This window comes from Phaethon aethereus (assembly GCF_964289735.1).
Source record: "Phaethon aethereus genome assembly, chromosome: 14".
NCBI classification, from domain to species: Eukaryota; Metazoa; Chordata; class Aves; order Phaethontiformes; family Phaethontidae; genus Phaethon; species Phaethon aethereus.
In genome coordinates, this window is record NC_138590.1 from 8,358,171 (window position 1) to 8,384,159 (window position 25,989).

At 41.3% G+C, this 25,989-nt stretch overlaps 1 protein-coding gene across 1 annotated transcript in view; it reads left to right on the plus strand.

Annotated features, from left to right (window-relative positions):
* ATP10B (ATPase phospholipid transporting 10B (putative)) overlaps positions 1-23,286 on the plus strand; it is a gene marked incomplete at both ends in the record, with an annotated part of 55,499 nt that extends 32,213 nt beyond the window's left edge. The window contains 12 exons of the mRNA XM_082006421.1: positions 6,382-6,967; positions 7,497-7,603; positions 8,335-8,461; positions 9,861-10,045; positions 13,324-13,636; positions 14,828-14,904; positions 15,450-15,575; positions 16,914-17,114; positions 18,881-18,961; positions 19,072-19,176; positions 19,626-19,813; positions 22,794-23,286. Of these exons, the coding sequence (XP_081862547.1) occupies positions 6,382-6,967; positions 7,497-7,603; positions 8,335-8,461; positions 9,861-10,045; positions 13,324-13,636; positions 14,828-14,904; positions 15,450-15,575; positions 16,914-17,114; positions 18,881-18,961; positions 19,072-19,176; positions 19,626-19,813; positions 22,794-23,286 (2,589 nt within the window). The remainder of the gene's footprint in view (positions 1-6,381; positions 6,968-7,496; positions 7,604-8,334; positions 8,462-9,860; positions 10,046-13,323; positions 13,637-14,827; positions 14,905-15,449; positions 15,576-16,913; positions 17,115-18,880; positions 18,962-19,071; positions 19,177-19,625; positions 19,814-22,793) is intronic.
* Positions 23,287-25,989: the final 2,703 nt, after the last annotated feature.

Here is a 25,989-nt window from a genome sequence, read left to right on the forward strand (position 1 = left end):
GTGAGAAGCAGAAAAGGCCTTGACTCTGTGTATGCACTGCTCAGCAATAACTAAAACAGTGGCAGTCAATGACTGTCAAACACGGTCTTCGCTATGAAATTGTGAGACTCAGCTTCTTCAGATCAACGAAATGCAAGAGGAAAAAAAAGCTGTTTTACATAATAAACAACATAAAGTCCAAAGACCAATAGTTAGCATTGTACAATTTGTTGTTGTTGGCTTTTATCTTAATAAATGTCAAGTTTCCAAGGGTTGATGTGCCAGCCACGTGAAACTATTCATGAAAACCGGTAGCCTCAGGTAATAATAAAATTGAAGAACTTTGCACTGCTGAGAAGACACAGTGGTTTTTGGGTAAGGGTTAGCACAGCATCTGCTATGAGCACCTGCATGTCAGAACTGTTGCCAAGAAAAGCATTTTAAAGCAAAAGGGACATTAACATAAGAGTATCCTACAAAATGTAAAGAGTTCAGTTGGAAAGTAACTGTGCCAAACAAAAGATAATAATTTACAAATGTCAAATTTATGTGTGAATAGTTTCTAAAGGAAAATTATCTATGCAGTGATCACAAAATTTACTTACTCTCAACCAGCCTTACATGAATCAGTGGTAAGCAGGTTGCATATGGTATTTTAAGTGCATTTGTACAGCGGTAGTTGATTGTACCTGCAAATCAGCATGTTTGAACTTTGTCTCAGTATTCTGAGCAGTTCTGCAATTAGGAAGCTCTGCAGCTACAGGACATATTTCAGCCTGCCTGTTTGTGAGAGTGTTCTCTGCTTGACAAGTTTTGATGTTTTGCTGAAATCCAAGAAGCTCTTCTCAATTATCATGTTCATCTCAGTGCATCTCTGAGATAGAGATGAAGATGATGGGTTTTTCATGGCACTTGATAAAGTTAATTAAACTGGAGCCCACAGATCCTAGAAGAATAATTAAATAGCATTGTTTGTCTTTTCTGGAGTAAAAGTAGCATAGGTATCATGCAGAGCCTAACTCCTAGGGCTTACCCTTTGGCTTTGCCCCTTCCAATATTTTTGCCATAGTCTTCATGATTCGTGGCAGTTTGTGAAGCCTCCATACATACAATTCATGCAGTTCATCAGAAATGATGAATCTTATGTCCAGTTAACAGCTTCCAAAAATTCAGTGTCAAAGTCTATTCAGTGGGAAAGAGCTTGACCAGGTCTTGGACAATGCAAAAGCAAATTCCTAGCTTATTGTCAACAATCGTATCTCTTGCTACACTTACTAAACATAAATACAAAGAGATAGAGATCTACCTATTAACAGTTACACTTGAAAAAGTCAAGACTGAGATTAACAGATCTGTTTGAACACAAATTCAAGCTATTCCAAAAACTTACAGTTGAAAATTGCTGCCAAGCCTGCAGTGTTTATATTGATACCATAAAAATGTGCAATGTCTGTGTATGTCTTAGGTTTTATGTGGAATGGAAAGGAAAGAAGAACAGCGTCGTCTTTACTTCAGAAATCTCCCGGGATAAATATAGTGACTGATTTATTCATTTCGTAAACATTTATGAGAAATCTGGAGGGAGACAGACACTGCAGAAGCACAGAATGGTTGAGGTAGGAAGGGACCTCTGGAGGTCATCTGGTCCAACCGCACTGCCCACCTACAGCCAGTTACCCAGCTCCATGCCCAGACATTTTTATATCTCTAAGGATGGTGTCTCCACAACCTCTCTGGGCAACCTGTGCCGGTGACAGTGTTCTGTCACCCTCACAGTTAAAAAGTGTTTGCTGATGTTCAGGTGGAACCTCCTGTGTTTCAGTTTGTTCCCATTGCCTCTTGTCCTGTCACTGTCGACCACTGGAAGTGCCTGACTCCATCCTTTTTGCACCTCCATTCAGGTGTTTATATACATTAATAAGATCCTCCCTCAGCCTTCTCATCCCTGAACAGTTGTGGTGCTCTCAACTGCTCCCCATATAAGAGACGCTCCAGTCCCTTAATCATATCTGTGGCCCTTCGTTGGGCTGTCTCCAGTGTGTCTATGTCTCTCTTGTACTGGAGAACCGAGAACTGGACATGGTATTCCAAGTGTGGTCTCACCGGTGCTTAGTAGAGGGGTAGGATTGCTTCAGTGGACCTGCTCGCAATACTTTGTCTAAAGCAGCCCAGGATATCATTAGCCATCTTTGCTGCAAGGGCACGCTGCTGGCTCATGTTCAACTCTGCCCAGAAGGACCCCCAGGTGGTGACCAAGCTGCTTGCAAGCTGGGTGGCACCCAGCATATATTGTTGCCTGGGGTTGTTGCTCCCCAGGTGCAGCATTTTGTACTTCTCCTCGTTGACTCCTCTACAATTCTCAGGAACTTCATGATGTTCCTGTCAGCCCATTTCTCCAGCCTGTTGAGGTTCCTCTGGATGGCAGCAAAACCCTCTGGTGTATCAGCCGCTTCTCCCATGTTAAACAGGACTGGACCCAGTATTGATCCCTGGGGTACACCACTAGTCCCTGTCCTCCAACTAGACTTTGCACGGCTGATCACCACCCTCTGGGACCAGCCATTCAGCCAGTTTTCAGTTCACCTCACTGCCTGCTTATCCAGCCCATACATCAGCAGCTTGCCTAGGATGATCTTACAGGGGACAGTGTCAAAGGCCTTACTGAAGTCCAGGTAGAAAATATCCACTGCTCATGGACATGTCCATATCTAAAGTATCTAATGCAATTGGAAAAAGAACAGACTTACCTGTTCTTTCACACCTTGTGTGAAAACAGAAACTGATTTTCATCCTGCCTGTCTATACCTCTGGAGAGAAGCCTTCAGCCCAACAGAGGACACCATCTCATTTTAGAACCTAGAAGGTAGCATTGGCCAACTTACTCATTTCTTTGGGTACCTCAAAAGGAGATAATGCTGGTATACTTTATTCATTTGGTTCCTTGTGGCTGCTGCAACTTCTCAGAGGGGAAAAATAAAATAATGTATTATAAAACAACAGAGCTATGGTTGACAGAAGGACTTAAGGGAACTTAAAACAATAGGGAAAAAATAAAACGATAAGCAAATTTGGAACAAGGTAGAGCATTAACACTTACTTTGTCTACCTTTAGGTGTTCTTATGAATTAAGGTCGTGACAGCACTTTTCCTCCTAGATTTAATAATTCATATAAATAGTGCCTTGCTATTAGAAGCATTTCATGAAGATTTCATTTGTACTATTGTCATCAGGTTTTAGTGCCATCAAGTAGAAAAAATGCTATCGAATTAATGAGGAAATCTTAAAAACTGAATGGCACTAGCCATTTTATAACATCAGCATTTTCACTAACAAAATTGTTAAAATTGAAAAGGTGGTACCTTTAACTGATCATCATCATTAGTGATGGTTTATTTAATTTTCTTTTTTTTTTTTAGTTTGGTTTTTTGTATGTTCAGACTGGTCAATGAACAGACTTCTTTGTCCAAATTTTTATCTCCTGAAGTTCCATAAGGCTGGAAATTCAGGTCATCCCTGTTTTCACCAAATGTGAAAAAGAAGAACTTTTCTGATAAATATTGATTTTTGCATTATTTTAGTTTTAAAACCTGTCTCTGAGGCCATAACTGACCTGACAGTTTTCTGTTTTTCCAGAGGAAAATTTTGAGTTCAGAAAGTTACTGCTAAAGTGGAATACCTACTAGTGCATTGTCATTTTTTGGCATGAACTAGAGGCAGATATTGAGGATATAGATGCAAAGGAAATTGAGTAGGATGATGATGGATAGGAGAGACTGAGATCCATGTGGTTCATGAGGTTCATTCTAATTGTTGCAGTGCATGAGGAAATTATATGAATAGCTGGGCAGTCAGTCAACGAGTTTCTAACCATTCACGTTTTGAACTTAATATAATTCCCAACATAACTGTTTTGAGGGTTGTGTCTGCACATGTGTTCTTCACTGGAATTGTCCAGTTAAGCTCTCTGGGATAGCAAGTACAGTAAAGGCCACAGGTACACAGTTGCCCACAGTAACTGTCTGCCGCATTACAATATTGTGAAAGGGTTTCTAAAGGATGACAGCTTTAACTTTTGAGCCTCTGAGTCCTTTCAAGAGACCTGACAAGATAAATAAAAAATCCAGCTTATCCTGAATGTGTATCAGTTTACTAGAGAAAGGACCGTATCTGTCACGGTTGACACACCTGAGGGACGGGATGCCATCCAGAGGGACCTCGACAAGCTCGAGGAATGGGCCCGTGTGACCCTCATGAGGTTCAACAAGGCCAAGTGCAGGACCCAAGTCCTGCACCTGGGTCGGGGCAACCCCCTGTATCAGCACAGGCCTGGGGGTTGTGAAGGGATGGAGAGCAGCCCTGCCAAGAAGGACTTGGGGGTCCTGGTGGGTGAAAGCTGGACAGGAGCCGGCAATGTGCGCTCCCAGCCCAGGCGGCCAGCCATGTCCTGGGCTGCATCCAAAGCCGTGTGGCCAGCAGGGCGAGGGAGGGGATTCTGCCCCTCTTACTCTGCTCTGGGGAGACCCCCCTGCAGTGCTGCATCCAGCTCTGGAGCCCTCAGCACAGGAGAGACATGGACCTGTTGGAGACGGTCCAGAGGAGGCCCCAGCAATGCTCCGAGGGCTGGAACAGCTCTGCTGGGAGGACAGGCTGGGAGAGCTGGGGGTGTTCAGCCTGGAGAAGAGAAGGCTCCAGGGAGACCTTCCTGCAGCCTCCAGTACTTAAAGGGGGCCTGTAAGAAAGGTGGGGACAGACTTTTTGGCAGGGCCTGTAGCGATAGGACAAGGGGTAATGGTTGTAAACTGAAAGAGGGCAGATTTAGACTAGATAGAAGGAACAAGTTTTTTGCAATGAGGGTGGTGAAACACTGTCCCAGGTTGCCCAGAGAGGTGGTAGATGCCCCATCCCTGGAAATATTCAAGGTCGGGCTGGACGGGGCTCTGAGCAACCTGATAGAGTTGCAGATGTCCCTGCTCACTGCAGGGGGGTTGGACTAGATGGCCTTTGAAGGTACCTTCCAACCCAAACTATTCTATGATTCTATACTTCAAACATTTCCCCATTTTGTGAAACAAAAAAGCATGAAAACACTGAGCCAGAGGAACCAGAGCCTCCTGCAGCAGAGAAAGTGCAGAATCTTGTTCCAATTTTGGATTTCAGTTGAGCTCTGTGCTGCAAAATGAGCAGTAGATTGATTTGCAATTATTAGGATGATTTAAGAACTGCTATTCACTTTAGCAAGCAGGAGTTACAATACAACATATTCAGCTCAGCGTAACATGGCCACGAAGGTGGTTGGTTGACTTCTGTTGCATATTTAGGGAACTTAGGAAAACTGTGCCAGATTGAAGGAGGAGAGGGTAATAGCTGAGGTGAACTAGAAAGCAGATAAATAACTTTGGCAGTTCCTTAAAGAAGGCATCCAAAAGTGTTGGCTCACAGGAAGGTGTCTTTTAAATTTGGAAGCTCTTGTTAAATATGTCCCAGAATTAAATCCAAACCAGACTTGGCTAACATGAAATTTTTTCCCTAGATGTTAAGTACAAAAGGCATTTACCTTACATAATTCTAGGTGCAAATTCAGTAAGAGGCAAGAAGAAGCTACCGAGTTTATAGTTCTTCCTGGAGGACAGGGTTAAATGGGAATAATCCTCATCAAGTAATTTCTCTTCCAGGAAAAGGATGTGACTCCCGATAGTAGGCTGCTGAGGCGAGTGAGAGATGCTGCACTCCAGACTGAAAATCTTTCTCCTTTTACACATATGAAGACTTCCACATCCCTTACTGACTTTTTTCTTGCCCTTGCCATCTGCAATACAGTCCTGGTCTCTACTGCTACTGAGCCAAGACAAAGGGTAATCTAACTTTAAGTATATGAGGAAAATTGATTATGCTTCCTTTTAATAGCATAGAGCAGTGTTCAGTGAAACCTGAAACAATGAAAAATAGTTTTTTGGGAGTTATCCTCTAGTTCTTTTGCCTTTTGTGTAATATCTACTGTTTCCCTGCTTGTGTATATCCCTTCCTAACACGGCTTTTTATGTTTGATGAATAGCTATGGCTACCACAGTAGCTGCAATTTTTCCTTTAGATTTTATATCATATATACTGTAAGAAGTATGTTGAATACACTGGGTTTTCTCTCATCTCCCAGGCCATTGACAGAACTAAGAGGGGCTTGATTCCATCTCTGCTTCAAAGGTAGAGATACAAATCACCATCAAATTTGGATGCCAACTCACCTATGACTCTACTGAATTCATCCACCACACTTAAATAGGAAAAAAAAAAAAAAGTTGCTTTTCTAATTATCGTAATTTAGATACAGGAAAATATATTGAGGTTTTGAAAAGTATCTTGTAGTTCACATTTATTTTTAACCATAGGTTTTCTCATATTCCTAGGTCACAGTCCCACCACCAATAAAACCTTCAGGAATCACCCTGGAGAAGATTCATCAGATATTTCAGCGGCTAAAACTAGCAAGCCTTAGTCAGTCTTTTTCATCATCTCAGTCTAGTACAGACCTAGGCGCGAGCTTCAATGCCAGTAACACCGAGGAGCATTTTGCTGCGTTGGATTGCAGCGACAGTGACAACAACTGCTGTGCCAGTGGTAGAGGTGATGAGCTCCAGGGCAAGGGCAGCACAGGTATTGGTGGTGCTTCCTTGGATGAGGTTTTTAAATCCGTGACTAACAGTTCTCTGCCAACAGACTTTTGTTATGAGGCTGAGAGCCCAGATGAGGCAGCACTGGTCTATGCTGCCCAGGCATACAGTTTCACTTTAGTGTCCCGAACTGCTGAACAGGTGACCGTACAGTTGCCACAAGGCACACTCCTGACTTTTGATATTCTCTACACTTTGGGATTTGACTCAGTAAGGAAAAGGATGTCTGTAGTGGTGAGGCACCCTCTAACCAAGGAGATTGTTGTCTACACAAAAGGAGCTGACTCTGTTATAATGGACTTGCTGGAAGACTCCGCCAAAGGTAATTAGCCAATGAGCTACTTCTGTTGTGTCTCCTATAGAGAAGCACAAGGAGTTTGCAGTACTCTACTCTGCATGAAATATTATACCTAGGCATTAGAAATATAAAAAAAGAATAAGCTTTGTCTAGTGTTATCCTTGCGGATCAGAACCGAGGTATTTATTTAACCTGAGTAGTGCTTAGAATATGGAATGGGCCAATTAAAAATTACTGATAGCGCTAACCCATGTGGATTGTGTACTCTGCAATAATACTGTCATAAGGGCCTGACCATTGTATTTCAGCTCGTTAGCAAAAGTGCTATAACGTTAACAAACAAACAAAAATGCCGAGTAATGTTATCTTAAAGGAAACAAGGATCTTTAGCAAGCTTTCGGCTTACGCACAGCCATCATTTTTGAGCTTTTGAAGGTATTGCTATTATACTGGAATCCAGTTTTCTGTAATGCCCACTCTTTTTTAATCTTAGGCCATTAGGTCTGAAATGATCTGTGCTTCAAATGCAGAGTCTTCTCCTTGTATTTCATAGCTGACATTAGTGCAGAGAAGAGGATGAAAAGGATAAAACAAAAAACACAGAAGCATCTGGACTACTATGCCCGTGATGGCCTACGAACTCTGTGCATAGCTAAGAAGGTAGGAGGCCATTAGCCTAATATTGTTTGCAGCTTTGCTCTGTACATGTCAATAGATTTATTAGAAAAAAGTAATGGTTATAATTCTTTCTGCTTCAGGGAACAAACCAGATACAGCCCATCTTTTTGTCCCTCTATTTGATTACTCTGCAGGTTTTTTTTCCCTCTTTTTCCTCAGGGTGAGCAGATGATGGATTTTTGGTCAGCCTTAAAGCATTAATTTCTGTGTCTTTTATGGTAACTCTAGCTGACCTTCTCTACAGTGATTCCAAGCAAGAAATAAAAACTCTGCAGAGGAGCTAACCATCTTCTGTTTTGCTTGGCATTCAGCTTTCAAAAATCTTGCCCTCAGCATGGGTTAGTACATCTTAGCCTGATACTTTAATACAGAAGTTGTCTATGTGCAACAAATAGGTCATATTCAAGCTCTGGAGAAATGTAGAGCAACTGTCAGAAACTGTGTTTTCCAGTTCAGAGTCCCAACTAAGGGCTGTGTGATCAACAGTTTCTCTAGGTCATGTTTTAAAGTCTCAGCTGTAGGCCATTTATACAAAGAGGAAGGCAGGTCTATTTTTCTCATTACTACTGTTCTTGCTGTCTTCTCTTGGAAAAGTTCGTGTTATTTTAAAGATGACACACTACTGGATGGGAGTTAAGTCTCTGTGATCCAGAATGCGCCATTCTTCTCTTATTTAAATTTAAAATTACCTCTGTTTAAATTGTGTTATGCAGGTCTTGAATGAAGATGACTTTCAAAAATGGGCCAATTTTCGTCGGGAGGCAGAAGCTGCAATTGACAACAGAGATGAGCTGTTAATGGAGACAGCGCAGCATCTGGAGACCAAACTCACCTTGCTGGGTAGCTAAAAATAAAGAATCGTTATTGCATGAAGTATCACTTGCTCTCCTGTGACATTCTTGGCAATCAGACAGACAACAGCTTATACTAATTTATATCAAAAAGTCTTCCTCTGAGGTTTGGAAATCTCAGGGCTAGGATATACAGTCCATTGATATGGTCTAAACAAGTTCTCATGCATTCTGAGCAGTAGTAACTTCGAAAAAGTGTACTGAAACTATCATGTGCCAGGAGCAAAGAACAGGTACATCAGCTGTTGCTGTGGCTCAGCTGACACAGTAGATAATGAAATCCCCAAAATTCAATCATGTGTCTGTATCCTTAGATAAACCTATAAAATACTGTACATTAACTTCACTTTTGAGCACAAATTCCAAGGGAATTTTGGTAATTAAACTGCATTGTAAAGTACAGTAATTTAAGCACATAGGCATTTTTGCTAGTGAATTCCTGCTGTTGTTGTATTGTCATGTTTGCTTTCTGCACTTTCTAAAAGGATGTTTCATGTTAAAACTTACATTCATTGGCACTTGTACATCATCCATCAGAGTTGTCTCAGTCTCATCTTTCTGTGCATACGATCTGTGCCCATACTTCATTATCCTGAACTTCTGTGATTTCAAGCTATTAGCATTATGACTTCTCATAATCTCTACAGTGATTTAAAAAATTAGTAATAGCAGTAAATGCCATAAGCAGAACCACAAAAAAGGTAATGTAGATTTTGTCAGTATCTGTTACCTTTGCCAACTCTAAGGCTCCGTGTGCTTTCATACTTTATTTCACAAAAAGTGTTCTTTTAGCTTAAATCAATATCTATCTTTAATATATCACAGTTAGAGCATCTTCAAACTGACCTCTAGTGGAAGAGACAAGAAAAGAAGTATTGTAACATTCAGATGATGGTTTACCATCAGGATAAGTGTTGGCATCAGCTTCTAAGTTTGTGCCTTTTTAAAAAAATGCTTACTGTACCATTTCTTTTCCCTTTGACAGGCAAAGCATCTGACTTGACAATTGGGATAGCATTCATTTAAATAGTCAAAATTGATCTTTTCTGGTTGCCTTGGTGGGACTTAATGCAGTATTTTAAAAATGCGTATGGTGTAATTCCTCTGCCAGTACATTGTCATTTTGGAGTATTAAAAAGAAATAAAATGCATTGTTCTAGCAATGAGTAAAATGAAGAGCCAGAACTTGATTGCTGACATGTTCAGATATTAATCCAAATGCAGCTCGTGTGTCTTTGTGTTTACTTCCCGGACAACACCTTGGCTCAGCTCTTGATAAGCTCAGGATCACAACTGGAAGTCAAAGACCTTTTCTTAAAAAAGAAAATAGCAACATGATTTCCAGATGAAAGACAACTAGTTCATTTCTTCTTTGCCTGTTTGCCCAGGAGCAACAGGGATTGAAGATCGGCTGCAAGACGGAGTGCCTGACACTATTGCGGCTCTTCGAGAAGCTGGGATACAAATCTGGGTGTTGACAGGAGACAAACAGGAAACAGCAGTTAACATTGCATATTCCTGTAAGCTGCTGAACCAAAGAGACACCGTCTTCACCATTAACACCGAAAATAAGGTGAGTACAGACACACAGAATTTGCTATCTTTCCATTTCTTTGTGCTTTGCAGCTTGGCACTGTTTCGCTTTAGGCTTCATTCAACACAAAACAGCCAACCAAAACCCCACATAGCAGCATTAGGCCAGAAACTCTTTAGACCACATGTAACAGGACGAATTGAAACACAAGACAGTCATGTAGAGTTTTATTCAATTAAAACACAATTATTTTTCCAAATGAAAATATTCTTTAAAAAAATTACCTGAATAATGAGCTTTGGAAAGAAGGTAATATGCAGTTTAAGTGCCTGATTCCTTAATAATATTGGTATCTGGCTTTTCACCTTGCAATGGAAATTTCAGTCACAATGATATTTTAACCCTAGATGATATCTGTAGGAAGGCATTTGGAAAGTACTGTATGAATCAGTCTGGAAAAAGTATGCAGGTGTAGATTGGATTTAATTCAGTACTTTCTAGTCGCATGTTCCCTAATAGGATTAGGCTTAATCAGAAATTTATTAGTGAACAATTTAATTACATATCTTTTTGTGTAAGCAGCATTTCGCCTTCTTGGAAACCTAAAGGTAGGTCTTGTGGGTTGGTTAAAAACACAGTCGCTTTCTTGATATTCCATGGTGGTGCACGTAGTTGTTGATGTGCACAGATATTCCCTGAATTTCTAGGGGTAATAAGAAGGTCAGGCGGTAGGCAAGGCAAACATACTCCAAAATGAGGATAATCACTTCAAGGGCACGTCTGTCAGCTCCTGTGACTCACTAAAATACAGTGAAAAATGTGTGGTGCAATCTATGGCTATTCCTGAAACTGTCTGAAGAGGAAAGGGAAAATCGAGTCCTAGCTTTCGAAGACGGTAAATGCCATTAAGGATGGTGAAAGTAAAAGGCTTTAGAAGAGCAACCTTGGCTTTTGCAGATTGTGAAGCAACCAGGTCGTGAAGCACCGGGAAAATCACGCCCTGCTTTCAGAAGCAGAGTGGCCACGGCTGCGCACAGCCTCGCACCTCATCCCCCGGGCGTCCTGGCGGCACAGGCGGCTTTGGGGGGGGACTTAGGGGGGAGTGGGTTCAGGCATTAATGGTTAAACCAGACCCGTTTTCTAAGGAGAGGTCAGCCCTGATCATTTCTGAAGCCCAAAAGCGGGGTCCAAAGTGCCAGTTGTGATCCGATCCCCTTTTTTTATGTTCTTGCCAGTGGCGCCTTCCCGTACGGCCTCGGGTGCCCGCGGTGCCGTTCCCCGCCGTGCTGCTCTGTGCTGCGCCCGCAGCGCAGGCTCGCGGCCCGTGCTCGGCAGTGACGGGGTTACGGTGAGGGGAGCCGTGCCGTGGGGGGACGGGCTTGAGGAGGGAAGGCAGGGCTTCTTGCTGCGGCTGGGCCGGTCACCGGTCCTGGTTGCCTCCGTTTTTCTCCCTGCAGAAGGGGAGTTACCGATACCAGCTTGCCTTTCGCTATAAAGCTGTCGTGAGCATTAATTAAATATGGCTAAAATACTGGCTGTTCTTCTTGTGATAGGCAGTCGTATAGAGCAGTTAGACGGCCTACTTTCTAACTGCTTTTATCTGCAGTTAGTAGTTCTCCAAACAAGAATAAAATCCTACGCAAATGTCTCTCTCTTTTAATGTCACAGAAATAGGGAAACACGCGGAGACGATATGGAATGTGGCACAGAACACGCTCCTTGCTTCAATGTGTAACTTCATTTGATACACATATCCGCTTTAACACAAGGCAGAATGAATATATTTAGGCTTGGAATTAGAAGATGGTTTCTGTCACGGAAGTGATGCTGCAGGCAGGACCACCCTGGCTCCAGCAGACACGGGCACATGCACTTACCTATAGCACCCTATATGGCCCCCAATACAGGCTCAGGTGCAAGCTGCGCACATATGGGTGCTCGTGCGAATACGTGTGGCTCGGTGGGCGCTGGAGTTGCTCCACAATAAAACTTAGTTCCCTCCCTTTCGAAATGAAGCTGAGGACAGTGATTCTGAAGGAGTCTCCCAATGGCAGCAGCAAGGGGAAACAAGTATCGCGTACAAAACGTTCAACCCCTGAATTGTGCCAGAGTTAACCCTTGAATTGGCTGCGGTGGGAAGGGGCTCTCTCTACCCCCTGAGCTCAGTGGTTCATTCAAACACTGAAAATTAAACATCTTCCAGGAAGAAGCAACACAAGTAGGTAGTTTGGGGGATTCATTTAAGAAGGCAAGCCAGGGCAAACCATGAATTTCCAGTACGATTTTTGTGTTGTTCACAGAAAGATGAGGCTTCGACATTTTTTAGAGGTTTTCAGTGTGCAGGCTAGATGCAGCTTTTTATTAGATGTCGGAGGTACATTTGATTCCAGAACCTCCTACTTAAATGTAATTTAAATCTTGCAAACATCCTACACACGTACCTTATGCAACATAAAGTGAAAATAACGTTTAGAACTGAATCATCACTCAATAAAGCTGACAGAAAAGGTAGAAAAGGGAGTGATTAGCTCCGCAGGTATTCAGTGCCATGCCACAGAAGGAGGACGTTTAGTACTAACAGGCAGGAATATAAATTTTAGATTATTCTGGGTTTTCTCTGATAGTGGTGTGCCAATTTAGGAGATCTGTATAGGAGAGGTAAAGCGTCCTTAAATCTGTATTTGATACTAAGGCAGTTCCAGTTGTTTGCACTGAAGTCTCCTTTCGGATGCAAAATGAGGCGAATTTTCTAAGAGGGAAAGACTTGGCTGATGTTTGAGGCACAGTGCTGGGCAATACGAAGCTTTATTGCTCTCCGTAACTCTGACATACACCTGATTTGTGACCTGGAAAAGGCCAAACTGTCGAAGTTACTGGGTAATTTTGAAAACCTGAACCTCTTCTTTCTCTACTGCAGTTTATTTCTGAGGGAAGCAAATGCTGCAGTATCTCACATCAGAACTAGATTTTTTAAATCTCCTTCAGGAAAAAAGGGATTTTTTAAAATTTCTGTACTCTCAGCAATGCAAATCCAAGTATGTCTCCCTGATGTGAAGATTATTTTCTTTTCTTTAAAATAATTTCTTACTACAGTTATCTAGTTGAGAAGATGCACCGTGTTTTCCCTGAAGGATTTGATGATGTCATTGAAATAATCTCCAGTCTGATGAATCGGTGTGTTTCTTAGTTTTCCCTAATGTTTCTCTGATAGTCTTAAACACACTGGCATGATTACGCAAACATACATTTTGTAAGGTGCTGTGCTGTGAAGGGAGATGGAGATAACTATTTCTAGAACCACTTCTGTTTTCTCACAGGAAACTTGTGAATCTCTCTTGAATTTAACCTTGGAAGAGGTGAAGAAGAATTATGAGGTTGAAAATCCACGGAGGAAATTTTTTGGCGTTATCCCAACATCCTTCTCAGCCTCTGAGGCCCCCAGTCCTGAGTTTGGGCTGGTGATTGATGGACGGACGCTGAACGTTATCTTCCAGGGGGGTCTGGAGGAGAAGTTCCTGGCGCTGGCAAAGCACTGTCGCTCGGTGCTCTGCTGCCGTTCCACCCCTCTTCAGAAGAGTATGGTGGTCAAGCTTGTCCGGAGGCAGCTTAAAGTGATGACCCTGTCGATAGGTACCTCCGTTTTGAATCTCGCAGCAGAAGGAGGGGAGCAGGTTCTTGCTTTATGAGTTACGGAAATCTATGGAATATAATGTATGACCTATTTTGCGTGCCTCAGATACGGTGGGAAAATAGCATCGAATAGTCTTTCCTGATCAAAACCCATATGAAAGTCCTTCTTCAACTTTCACTGAGCAAATCTGGCCCCCATTTAAACAAGATGAAGGCACTCCAAATTCAGAATCCCCCAGCAGTCCCTTTCATGCAGGCTAGTACAAACATATGTACACATTCCCTCCAGAATGCTCTTACTTTGGGCGTGGAAAGCGGTCGATAGTAGTTACTGTTTTGTCTTTTCATAAAGCCCTTTTCCTGTCAGATTTTCTCAGCTGGTGAAAACAGATTTATCCCCAGAGTGGTATTAAGCACTGACTCATTTGCTTTTTACCTCTAAATAATGTGAAATGCTTTGAGTTTCCTGCTCCACTTTTGGTAAGTGATCCCACTCAAATCCCTGCAGAATTGATTTTTATGACTTAAAACTAAAAAATACACCTCCGTGGACCAAACAAAAAAGGAAGAGTCTGATGTTTTTTAAAATGTCTTTCTTTGCCTTAGAGTTCAAAATACAAGCTTTCAGCCTTCCACTTAATTTATTTTGCTCTACCAGCTAACCTAATTCACAATCTCCACATTGCAGGCAACAACTATGGCTGTTCTTTCCATAGAAATTTGGTTATGTATTTAACATATTGCTGCAACGAGCAGAATAACTCCTGAAATTGGCTTGTTACATTGTCAACTGCAATCAAATTTATCATATAATGTGGAGAATACAGTGAAGTAGGGTGCTGCAAAACGTGTTGTTGAGCATATGGCATTCACCGAGCAGAAACAGACAAAACAACGCGGCTCTGGTTGGTGTCAGGGTGCCCATGCCACCACCCAGCCAGTCCCGACGTCAGGCTTAGCCCTGATGGATCCAGGTCTCCTGGGAAGGAGGATGTTCCAACCAAGATCAGAGCCTAGAGGTCATGACTGCTTGATGCTGAGTATCAGTTACCCTAATTAAGATACATGGTAGTACAGAATAGCCTTTACTTACCAGCATAGCTGGGCTTTTTTTCTTGTTCCGATATAGGCATTTTGTATTAAGCACCTTTTCTTACACCGTTATTGTTCCCTCCTGTCTTCCCATTCTAGGTGATGGTGCAAATGATGTAAGTATGATTCAAGCAGCTGATGTTGGAATTGGAATATCTGGCCAAGAAGGCATGCAGGTATCCCTTCAATTTATTTCCTTTCCTCTTTTGTCACGTGGTCTCTTGCTGCTTAAGAAGTTTCATAGCAGCCCTGTACTCTTGAGTGTCATATTAAAGATGCAAGTTGGCATCATTACTGTCATAAATTAATATGCAGTTCATAATTATGAGTCCAGCCAAAAAAGAGTGTTTTGAGCCAACAATTAGCATGCATGGACAAACATGTGTTTGCTCATAAGACTGGAAAATTAGCAGATGCCTGTCCGATGTTAGGTTAGCATCTGGTTTCTGAATCATTTCTGCTATAGCATTGCCAGGTTTTGTTGATTCTCTTTCAGTGTTTTCTGCTCCAAATTCTTTCCCACACATCCCCTTCCTCATTCTTCTAAGTTGGAGAGTTCTGCAGAGGTAGAAAGTTCCAACTCTTTACTCAAGGGTTGGTTTGGGGTTTTTTTCTGCAATATTCAACAGTAGGAAATCATTTCAACGTCCATGTTCAAATTTCGTCCGATTGGATAGGAAAAAGATATATTGTAAATTAACTTCTGTTCTTTTTACCCAAGGCTGTGATGGCTAGTGACTTTGCAATATCCCGATTTAAGCATCTCAAAAAACTTCTTCTTGTCCATGGACATTGGTGTTATGCTCGCCTGGCAAAGATGGTGATTTATTTTTTCTACAAAAATGTGGTAAGATTATTAAAATTCTGGAAGTTTTCATCCTATCAAAGGTTCATCCTATCCAGGGCTGGGGGTGGGGGGTGGTTTTGGGTTTTTTGCAAGTCATGCTCTCTTACATTTTATGAAGCTACAATTCCTGTTTCTTCACTTTGCAAGTTTATAGTGTGTTACCTCCTTCTTAGTAATGTGCTGCATAAAGCATTGAGGAAAATACGGGTTCTAAATAGATTTTGAAATACCATTATTCCAGAAGGAAAAAGGACTTGAGTATTAGTAACTTTAATATGGTAGTTCAAGAAACTTTATTAATAATACCCATAGGCCTCAAACTAAAATTTGCGTAAGGAAGAGATTATTAGTGCTAGAATACAGAAGATGACTCTGCACTAAGAATTGGCTGTCTGTGAAACCTCTGAATTCTTGCATTTAATTTGATAGGAGCCACTTGCAAGTAATGATGCAGTCATAGCTGGCATTTTTATTAAAAATTTAATGTATATGCAAATGAGCTGTGCATTGAAGAATAATGTAAAGTGGAAAAACCTGATAGTAATACAGTTCCTACAAGACTGTGCAAACAAGTCCATTTGATATGAAACACACTCCGAGCATGAAAGACTATTTACCTAGAATTCAAAGCAATTTTTTTTATAATTTTGAATAAGGATTACTTCTTATCAGTGTTAAAATTTGTACTGAAAGTGGAAACTTTTTTTTTTTCTTGATTGGGCATGCTTTTAGAGTTCAAAGGCTATTTATTTGCAATGCAAAATAGCTCTCCAGACCGGGATGCTGCTGCTCTATTATCTCCCCAGTGCCATTAGGGAGCAGGAGGCCTTTGATTCCGCAGGGACAACCAGTTTGTAAAAGGATTTTAAAATCTGGTGCTTAGAGCTGTGAACAGTTTACTTAATTATTCTCTGATATTGTCTTAAAGAAGCCTAATGGCTTTTTAAAAGCTGTATCACAGCGGATTGGTGTGCAGTAGTCCCTTAAGATCTACTGCTTCATGGAATGAAGTGCAGAGCTGTCTACTGATGGTACCTTTAACCAAAATAATGTATTCTCAGGAGACTCTGCTAATAACCAACCAAGGTGGAACTATGAGAGACATAGACCATCTATGCGTTGTAAACTTGAGGGTCCGGAACAGCTGTAACAGTAGGGAACAGTGTGAGGGAAGGAAGAGGACGTAAAGGAGAGGCCACAGGAAAGCTGCAGCTTCACAACTCCCAAAACCCAAAGAGGAAATAAAACACATCAGCATGAAGGATGTGCTACTGCACATGTGAGGAGCCACAGTTCAGCTTGTAACGGGATGTTGTGTTCGTATTTGCTTCTCCACAGACGTACGTTAACCTGCTCTTCTGGTACCAGTTCTTCTGTGGGTTCTCAGGCAGCACAATGATAGATTACTGGCAGATGATTTTTTTCAATCTCTTCTTCACCTCGATGCCTCCTCTTCTCTTTGGAGTCCTGGATAGAGATGTTTCTGCAGAAACACTTCTAGGTTTGCCCGAGTTGTACAAGCATGGACAAAATTCCGAAGTATGTCTTGATTGCTAAAATAACTGCTTGATAAGCCACAGGACCGCAGGTTTTTTGGTTTTCAGAGGAGGGAGGGAAGAGTTTCAGGCTTACTTAGAACCAAACGATCCATTTATGGTTTCTGGTGTCCACTAAAAGGGGGTATAATTGTAGCTGTCGGAAGAACTGATAAGGAACATATGATTGAAGTCGCTTCCTGGCAGTGAGGCTGGGTGCTTGTCATAGTTGGAAGGTTTATTCTGCCGTTGAATATACGGAGCAATCCAGTTTGGTACCAACATGCTGCACTACAGTAAGTGAAGTGATGTGCTAGTGAATCAGCCCTGTGTTTGGTGTTTCTGATCTGAAGAGATGATGGAGCAAATATGTGTGTGTGTATGTATATATGTACACACAATATATATAGAAAATTTCTCAGTGAAGGCACAGGGAGAAATAAATAAAACAGGATGAGAAATGTAACAAATGAGGGTAAAATAGTTTAGCTGGTCCTTGATTAAACTTTGCCCAGATTTGGCTCTTTGAACGGTCTCAATCTGTTGAAGAAGAAAAACTTGTTAAAAAGATTACAGCAAAAAGTGACAAGAAAACGCAAACCCTTAAATCAATAAACAACCCGACATTTTTTTTCTACTCTCAGGTTCAGAAACACACCCGTTAATACATAAAGAATTTTGCCACAGACTGGTGTCTAGGCTGTTCCAGGCATGAACTATGTCATTTATTTACTTCTTTTGCTTTGACCACTCAGTATTGGTAACCCTCAGAAAATATGTCTGAAATGTTTTTATCTCAGTTCGCCTGTCAGGTTTAGAGAACCAATCTGATCCGGTTGCGAGGAGCACACATATACAGACATACATACCTGGTCTGGCATATACATGCAGTGCAGTAGCACCTATTCCCAAATTGCCTTAACGTTTTTCATAGTAAATTATAAAAATGTTAACAAGCAAAATTTGATGTGGCCTTAGTTTTAAATCACAAAATTGCAGTGTAATTAAGAATTCTTCTCTTTCCTTCTTTTTCTCCTAATACCTACTTTTATTAGCCTGGACTGTGATTTTTAGCACTGATGAACACTGGTGGGTCACATCGTGTTTAGTGATGTTTTGAAGAACCCAGGCAAGGGAATGCAGAATTTGAGGATTCTCTGTAAGACTTTCTATCCCTTTTCTTAGGAGCTCTTGGACCTCACATATATGCGAAATATATGTCCTTTACCATTTTGAAGAGATCATTGTTGTTGCTTTGGCATTTTGTCTGCATTGAAACAACAGCAGCCCAGCCTTCTGTCGTTCCAATAATGCATCCCACTCCATGGGAGCTGTGGCCCCACAGGTCACTGGATAAGTTTAAGTATTACAAGTAGTCAAATTAAAATGGCAGAAAAATGTTTCCATGGAAGGAACCTTGACAGAAAGGATTTTTCTGTAGCTCTAGGAAGAGCTTTTTTTTTTAAAAAGAATTTGAGGAATGGGGTCCTTTGGGGAGGGATGGGGCATTCATGACATTTAGCTTTTAAGACCCTTCCTTGACTGGCTAATCTTCCTAAGGTCTGTCTTTAGTTAAGACAGAGAAAATGCCTATTCAGAGACAAGCCTTTGGTCTAAATCAATGGCTCAGGAGGCATTTACTCATGAAGGGAGACCAGTTAGCTATAATCAATAGTTTGAATGGAAGAAAAACAGACAGCAATTATGCCTGTAGGACAGACTAAAGATGTGTGTCCCATCATAATGACTGTTATCTATAAACTCCTGCAGATATACAAGCTGTCAACTTTCGTTATTACAATGTTGGATGCCTTCTATCAGAGCCTCATTTGCTTCTTTGTCCCCTATTGGGTAAGTACTGGGGTCATTAATATTCTCATTCTCCTAATCCTCCTGAAAAAATAGAAAAAATCACTTTTGAATAGTCAGGGTTCATCACAGTCTCTCTGCCTGTTTTCTAGACATACGAGGACTCTGACATAGATGTGTTTTCCTTTGGAAACCCCATCAATACCATCTCCCTCCTGACCATTCTCTTGCACCAGGCTCTAGAAATGAAAACGTGGGTATGTGTTTGACCTGTCCTATTCACATGACTTTTTTTTTGAACAGAGTATACTGTGTAGACACGGCATTGCCTTTCAGGGTCATTTACCTGAATTCTGGGTCACAAAAAGTAACAGATGCACTGAGGTTTCACAACGTGCCATAATTTATTATTAGCCTCAGGATAATACCTTCATGTGCACAGCGACAGAGTTTGCTTCTGCTACGCCTTTGGACAGGACAGTACATAATTTATACATCATTATTTGAGGACATGTATCTTAAAGAACAGTATTCTCTGCCACTGTTGTTTTGTAAGTTAATTTCCAGCTATTTCTTCTGCCGCATTTTTCAGTAGCATGGACCTATTGGATATATTCTTTCTAATCCTTCTTTGTATCCTCCTGTCTTAGACCCAGAGTCGGAGTCTTACAAGCGTCTCTGTCATTTCATGCAATTCTGCTTACAGACCCTGTTCCACGTGGTAACGATGATTTGCAGCGTGGTGTTTTACCTCATCTTCTCTCTGCTCTACAATGCCGCCTGCATGGTCTGCAACCCTCCCGCCAACCCCTACTGGATCATGGAGAAGCAGCTTTCAGACCCCACCTTCTACTTCCTGTGTCTCATTACCCCGGTCATCGCACTCTTGCCAAGGTTTGAATGATGCACTGTTTTCCTCTCAGTTGTCATTCTGTGGATTTGTAGGCATCTAAGTGAAATAACAGTAATGATGTGTACGGATATGAGATATGTCAGGCATACGTGTTGCACAGGGACAGGTGATCAGTGTGGAAGTCAGATGACTGGGCTCAACTTTACAGCTCATGAACCGTTAATTTATTCAGTTATAGAACCCTAGATAAGTCACTATATATCTACTGCTTTTGTTTTCCCACCTTTCTTTCTGGGGTGCTTCAAAGTTTACCAGTACAAATCTGTTTGTTAATTGTTCACTGTTACAAATGCAATGTTGTTGAGCTAATCAAGACTAGAAAGTAAATCTTGGAAATAGTCCTATATGCTTTGAGAGTTACAAGACACATTCTGTTTCTGTAGTACATTACAGTGCATTACAAAGCCAAATTTAAGAACTTGTTTCTACATCAAATAATTTTCTGCATCCAGAATCTTAGTTTTATCCTGTGCAACAAATGAGGTATGTTAAAGATAGCTTTAACTGAGGCTGAATAATATTTGGAGAGGGATAATTATGTCTATAGGCTGCTGAAAAAATCTGGTTTGAAAAATGTAATTATTCTGTTCCCATATATGTGTATGGTAACCTTACTATTTTTGACGCTTAATACCTTAATCATTCTTCAAGGAGATATATTTTGTCTGAGTTGCACCACTTGCTTAAAATTTTTATTTCTGCACGGACAATGAAAAAAAATCTAGCTAGTCTCCTCATCCTGATTTTCATAAAGTAGTGCAGCACACTGGTATTGCAAGAATCAGGAAAATAATTTGTATCTGATTTTGTAAGTGCTTTAAGGCATTAGAATCTGAGCCCTAACTTTGTCTAAAAAGGGACCTTTAAGACTAGATAGTATTTTTTCTTCAAATTATTATTATTATTTCCCCATTTCAGTTGAGATGCTCTTGTGAGTTCGTGTTACATTATATAACTTGAGGTCAGGATAAACAACACAGTTCAGTAAGGTCTTACGTCTTCTAGACAGCGCATCCTCTTCCAGGCTGTTTTGCGCCTGTCTGATTTTTGTGTTCCTATCAGCCCTCATTCACAGTGTGGATTTTTGACCCTAAGCTTTCTACTGAGAGCTACATCAAAGACATGGTCAGAGAATTCCTATCTCCATCTTGGGAATTCAGCAAGGTTGAGATCATTGCTGCCTCAGCAGGATACTGAGCTTAAAGATTTGTATCTTGAGATCTTCAAAGTTGGAGAACTGCTGGTCCTTCACATAGGTACCCCAGATAATTTTCTGCAAAGTCCCCAGCTCACAGAACATCCAGCCCCCATTTCTGCTACAACTTAGCTGTGTCAGCATATCACAGCAGTGGTGAAACCACCCTTTCTTAAAATGCACTTAATTTTAAGTTTCAGTTGGTTCACCTCGCCACACTGCCTGCTCCTTACCTCCTTCAGAAACCAGCTGGAGCCTTAAGATTCTGATTTCTTTCTAAGAGGTTTTGTTAAAATCCTTGCTCTCCTCGGTTCTTGCTTTTGCTACTGCCTTCTGTGCTAGCTGACATTTCTGAGACACTGCAGGCACTCTGGGGGGCTTGCCCGTGCCCTGCCTGCGTGCAGTCTTCTCCTGCAGCACTGTCTGGCAGTGCCTCTGCACCTCAACACTGCCTCTGAACTTTGTTTTGGGGCACGAACTGCACAGCATTGGGTACTAAAACCCTTGAGTCCGAGAAGAAAAAAGGCATGTGAATTTCACGTTCGTTCATTGGCAAGGGAAGGCGCTGTGTCTCTTGGAGGATTTCAACACACGAGCCAGATATATCTCTCCAGCTGGAGAAGGCAGGCTCCGGTCTGCCAGGAAGCCCTGCAGATGCCCACCAGGTAACTGAGTCTCGCACCCTGCAGGGCTGTGGGAAGGGCAGGAGCAAGTGCCAGCAATTCGTGGGATGGAAGACACAGTTCTTCCCTTCCTCTGGCTTCCTGTCTGGTCCTCCTGCCACTTGCACAGAAGATACAGGGGGCAACTTGAGGGCAAAGGCAGAGGACAACACCCACACCAGCTCTGCGCAGACGGACCTGGGCTCTCTGTGGCTGTGCTCTTAGCTGCCCAACCGCAGCTAGCAGCTGCACAGCGCCCAGACCTGAGGTGCTGTGGGATGGATCAGCCGGAGCACAGGCACACCAAATATGTGTTTACCCACTCCTACTTGAGCAGATAGGCCTGAGAAATCCATCGCCTTAAAAGCCCTTTCTGTACTTAGTCTAGCTTGTTGAGCTTTTTAATCTTGTTATACTTACTTACGCATACATTTAGCAGTGGGATGTGAAGACGGCAGCTTTATTAATGCCATTTCAGAGAGTCCCCATGTTTGTTTTAAAATGTGTCTTGAGGCCACGTACATAAAAGTCAAATCCTATTAGAAAGATGCTTTGAAAGAGACTTTGGTTTTCAGACAGAACTGACATGACATGGAGAGAGGATGTGTGCTCTCTCATTGCACGTAATATATAGTTATTTAAGTTCTCTGTCCTGCAAAGGGCAGGTAGGACACCTTTTTTTTTACTGCTTCCTAAGCAAATCCAACAAGCTGAGGTTTTTAAATTTCTGGTTTTAATTTATCTACCAAATTAAGATCCCTTCTTCAGCCTATTTTAGCAGTATAAATATAATCTCAAACTCCTCAAATACTGCATCTCTTGGCGAGCTTCTGTGTACCTTTCTTGAATTGTTCAGCAATCAAATGCTGCTATTATCATTTATTTAGCATTTATATACATGCAGTTGATTCTATACGGGTCAAGATAAGTGTAGAGTTACATGTTGCATTAAGATTCAGGAGTCAACTTTCATCTACCAGCTGTAAGGTGTCTACCAGATGCCTGTAGAGCAACAAAAAATTAGCAACCGTGTTTGTGTTATGTGATGCAGATTATGGAAGGATCCCACTGGTAAGACAATCCATTCTCTTCCTCTTTCATCAGGTTTTTTATTTTTGCTCTACAAGGAACCCTTGGAGCACCTCTGACCCTGAAAGCACAACAGCTAGATAAGCTTCCTAAAGGGCAACAGGATCTTGAAATCCAGAAATTGAGATCAAGAAATCAAACTACTGTAGCATCACCTGCATCTAATGATGACCTTGAGCAAAACATCAGCCACTTATGTGTCTCACCATTTTTACATCCAACGGCAGCATCTGTGTCTCATGGCGACACAGAAAGTCAGGGACTTTCTGCCTCTGAAGTGAATCCTCTCAGGAAACGAACACCTGAAGAAAGCTACTATTTCTTTAATAGGTGGGCAGAGGAGGAATCTACTGCTACAAACTCTTCAGCAGGAACTTTCTCTGGCCATTACCCCCTTGTACCCAGCAGTGTAACAACTGGACAGGACAGCGGCAAACTGACTAAAGATAATGCTAACAATTTTAACCACGGAAGCCATCGGCGATCTGTGAGTGCAGTGACACTCTGAAGAAACATTCAGAAACGGGATCCACAGCACATGTGGAGAAGGATACCATACAGAAAATAAAAAGTCTACTTATACTTAACCGTGATGCTCGCTACAAAAGGAGAGGGAGGTGTGTGGAGTTGCAAACCTGCTGGAGTAGTGCAATAACATCTCTAATATGCAACTTACCCTAAGTGCGCATTTAGTTTGGGTTTGTCATTACAGGACTTCTTGGTCTTCCTGGTTTTGTCTCATTAGGGGAATGTTAGATGAGCACCACACTGTTACTAAGAAATGTACAATTACTTTCTTTCATCATGGAACATTTTTCTTTCACAGTAATAGGGAATAATTGTACTAGTAATGTTTCAATGTTATTACGCTGTTGAGGTAATAGAAAGAGAATCCATTCTATATTAAGCCAAGTCAGAGCAACACATTCCACACTGGCTTTCACTATCAGAGTCTTAAAAAGACCTTACTAACTTAAAAATTACAGTTCTGCCTGGAAAAAATGTTACCTCCTAGTACTAAAGGTGTTTGCAGAATAACAACACTGGAAAGAGGTTAGAGAATGTTCTGGGGTTTTATACATATAACAATACCAGGTCTGTAGTCTGTTTTCCCTGAACAGTAAGCTCAGTATTTTTATGCAGGCAGTTTGACCTGATACTGTTAAAAACGGGACAAATGAGTTTATGAAGCAGAAGAACGCAAATACTGAACTACAAGAACTGACAGGATAACTCGGGGATAAGTGGAGTCTACTTCTTCACACCTACAAACGTAGACAGATGTAACAAGTCAAATTCAAGAATTTATGTTCTAGAATTCTAAAGTTGTCCCTGCTTTTTCATCTAGAAATTCCATTTCTTCCTTCCATTCCCTATATTATTATACAGTGTTGCTGTATTCAATTAAGTATAAATCATGCTCCTCCCCACAGTTCGTTACATTTAGCAGTTGATAGAGATCTCAATAATGGAGATCTTGACAAGCAATGTATGAAGGTCACTAATCACATTGCAGTAAGTTCATGGTGTAGAATGACCAGAATATGCATAATACATTTTCTTTTTAGTATCTCAGGGCAACAAGATGCAGGAAAAAACCCATCAAATGTCACCATCATCACTACCTATTGCAATGCAATGAAAAGTGACTTCGGTATTTCTTATAGAAATGTTGACTAGTAAGACCATTCCCAAGTTTTTCTTCACAGTGTGGGGTGAAATATTAACTATGTTTTAAATTCAAGCTATCTGTATTTTTGTGAATCTACCACTGGTTTGATTTAAGTAGGTTTTTAGCCTTTTTTATACATGTTATGTTATTTTAGCTATTTGCTACCTATCACAATGTGTAAAGCCTGTTTAATAACCTATTTAGCAAACACTAATTTAATTTCTGTCTGTTATAATAATTACTGTAACTAGAGTCTTCAAGGTGTTACTTTAAAGCAATTCAGGCATAACTGAGTAGCATTTATGCCACTGGGATTTCTGGTAGCCACAGCAAGAGCACACGTAGACCTGTAATACCTGAAGTATTAATTGTCAGCTGTAAAACAATTCAGAAAGAGATTTTTTGCATGATGTACAAATTAAGAGAATTAGGCGTAGCTGAGATTATTGTTAATGGAGTGTGAGATTGCTCAAATGTTTGCTCACTAGCTGGGAATAGACATTGGGTGATAAAACTTAAGATCAAGTTTTTATGATTTGCAGCCATGTTTTTACATTAAATGTTCCATTTCCTTTGAACTTAAAGATGATGCCAATTTCTTATATATTTTATTACAAAATGTGAAGTGTTTTTACAGTAATAAATATAACCTGGTCGTGATTTGGTGTGTTATTGAGAGGAGAAAAACAGAGGCAGAGGAGTGTTTTTTCTGTTCTCATCCATGAGTGGCAAACTCACATTTTTAGAGGCCGCTCGATCTAGAAGGCAGCACTATAGAAATGCTTACCATAAAAACTAGCTAACAAATTTATCTGAATGTGCAAGGGGACTGAGCATATATGGAAAAGGGGCAGACAGGTCGTGTTTAAGCAAATCTGGAAGACCTGTAGAGGTTCCTGAATTCAAAGCCAAGAACTAATTTTCTGTTTTCTCATCACAGCTTCTGCAAAACCGTTATACCATGCATTTTGCCCTGACAGCTGGGCTTAGGCTCAGAAATGGCACATAATTCAGGGAGGGTCCTCTTAAGAAGGGGAATGAAGGAAGGATTATGATCTCCAGCAAAAAAAACCCTAAAAGTTCTATAGCGATGGAGTCCCTGCTACATCAGGGGATGAAAGAAGTGGAAGACAGGCCCTCTCTAAGTAGCTTCTAGGCTGTAACGAAAAACAGTTACTTCAGTTGAAAGAAGGAATCCAAATTTGCACGGCTGCCTTAAATAATTCTACAACTAGACCTACAGTCTGTTACTTCTGTTGTGTGGTAGATGATAACAAAATGGTCCAATCGATTCATTTACATGGAGAGTTTGCAACATAGAGGAAGAGCACCTTGAAGATCCTTGAGGATCCTGATCCTTGAAGAGAGAGAAAGCTGAAACAACCAGAAACAAAAAGCAGCTTCAGGCAAGACCTGGCCTCTGCATCCCAGCTGGCTCCGCAGCTTTATGAAGCTCTCCCCTGATACCCTCCTCCTGGGTGACAATGCGACCATCCCACCTCTAAAGCAGAAGCTGCCATAGTTCAGGACCTATGTTCA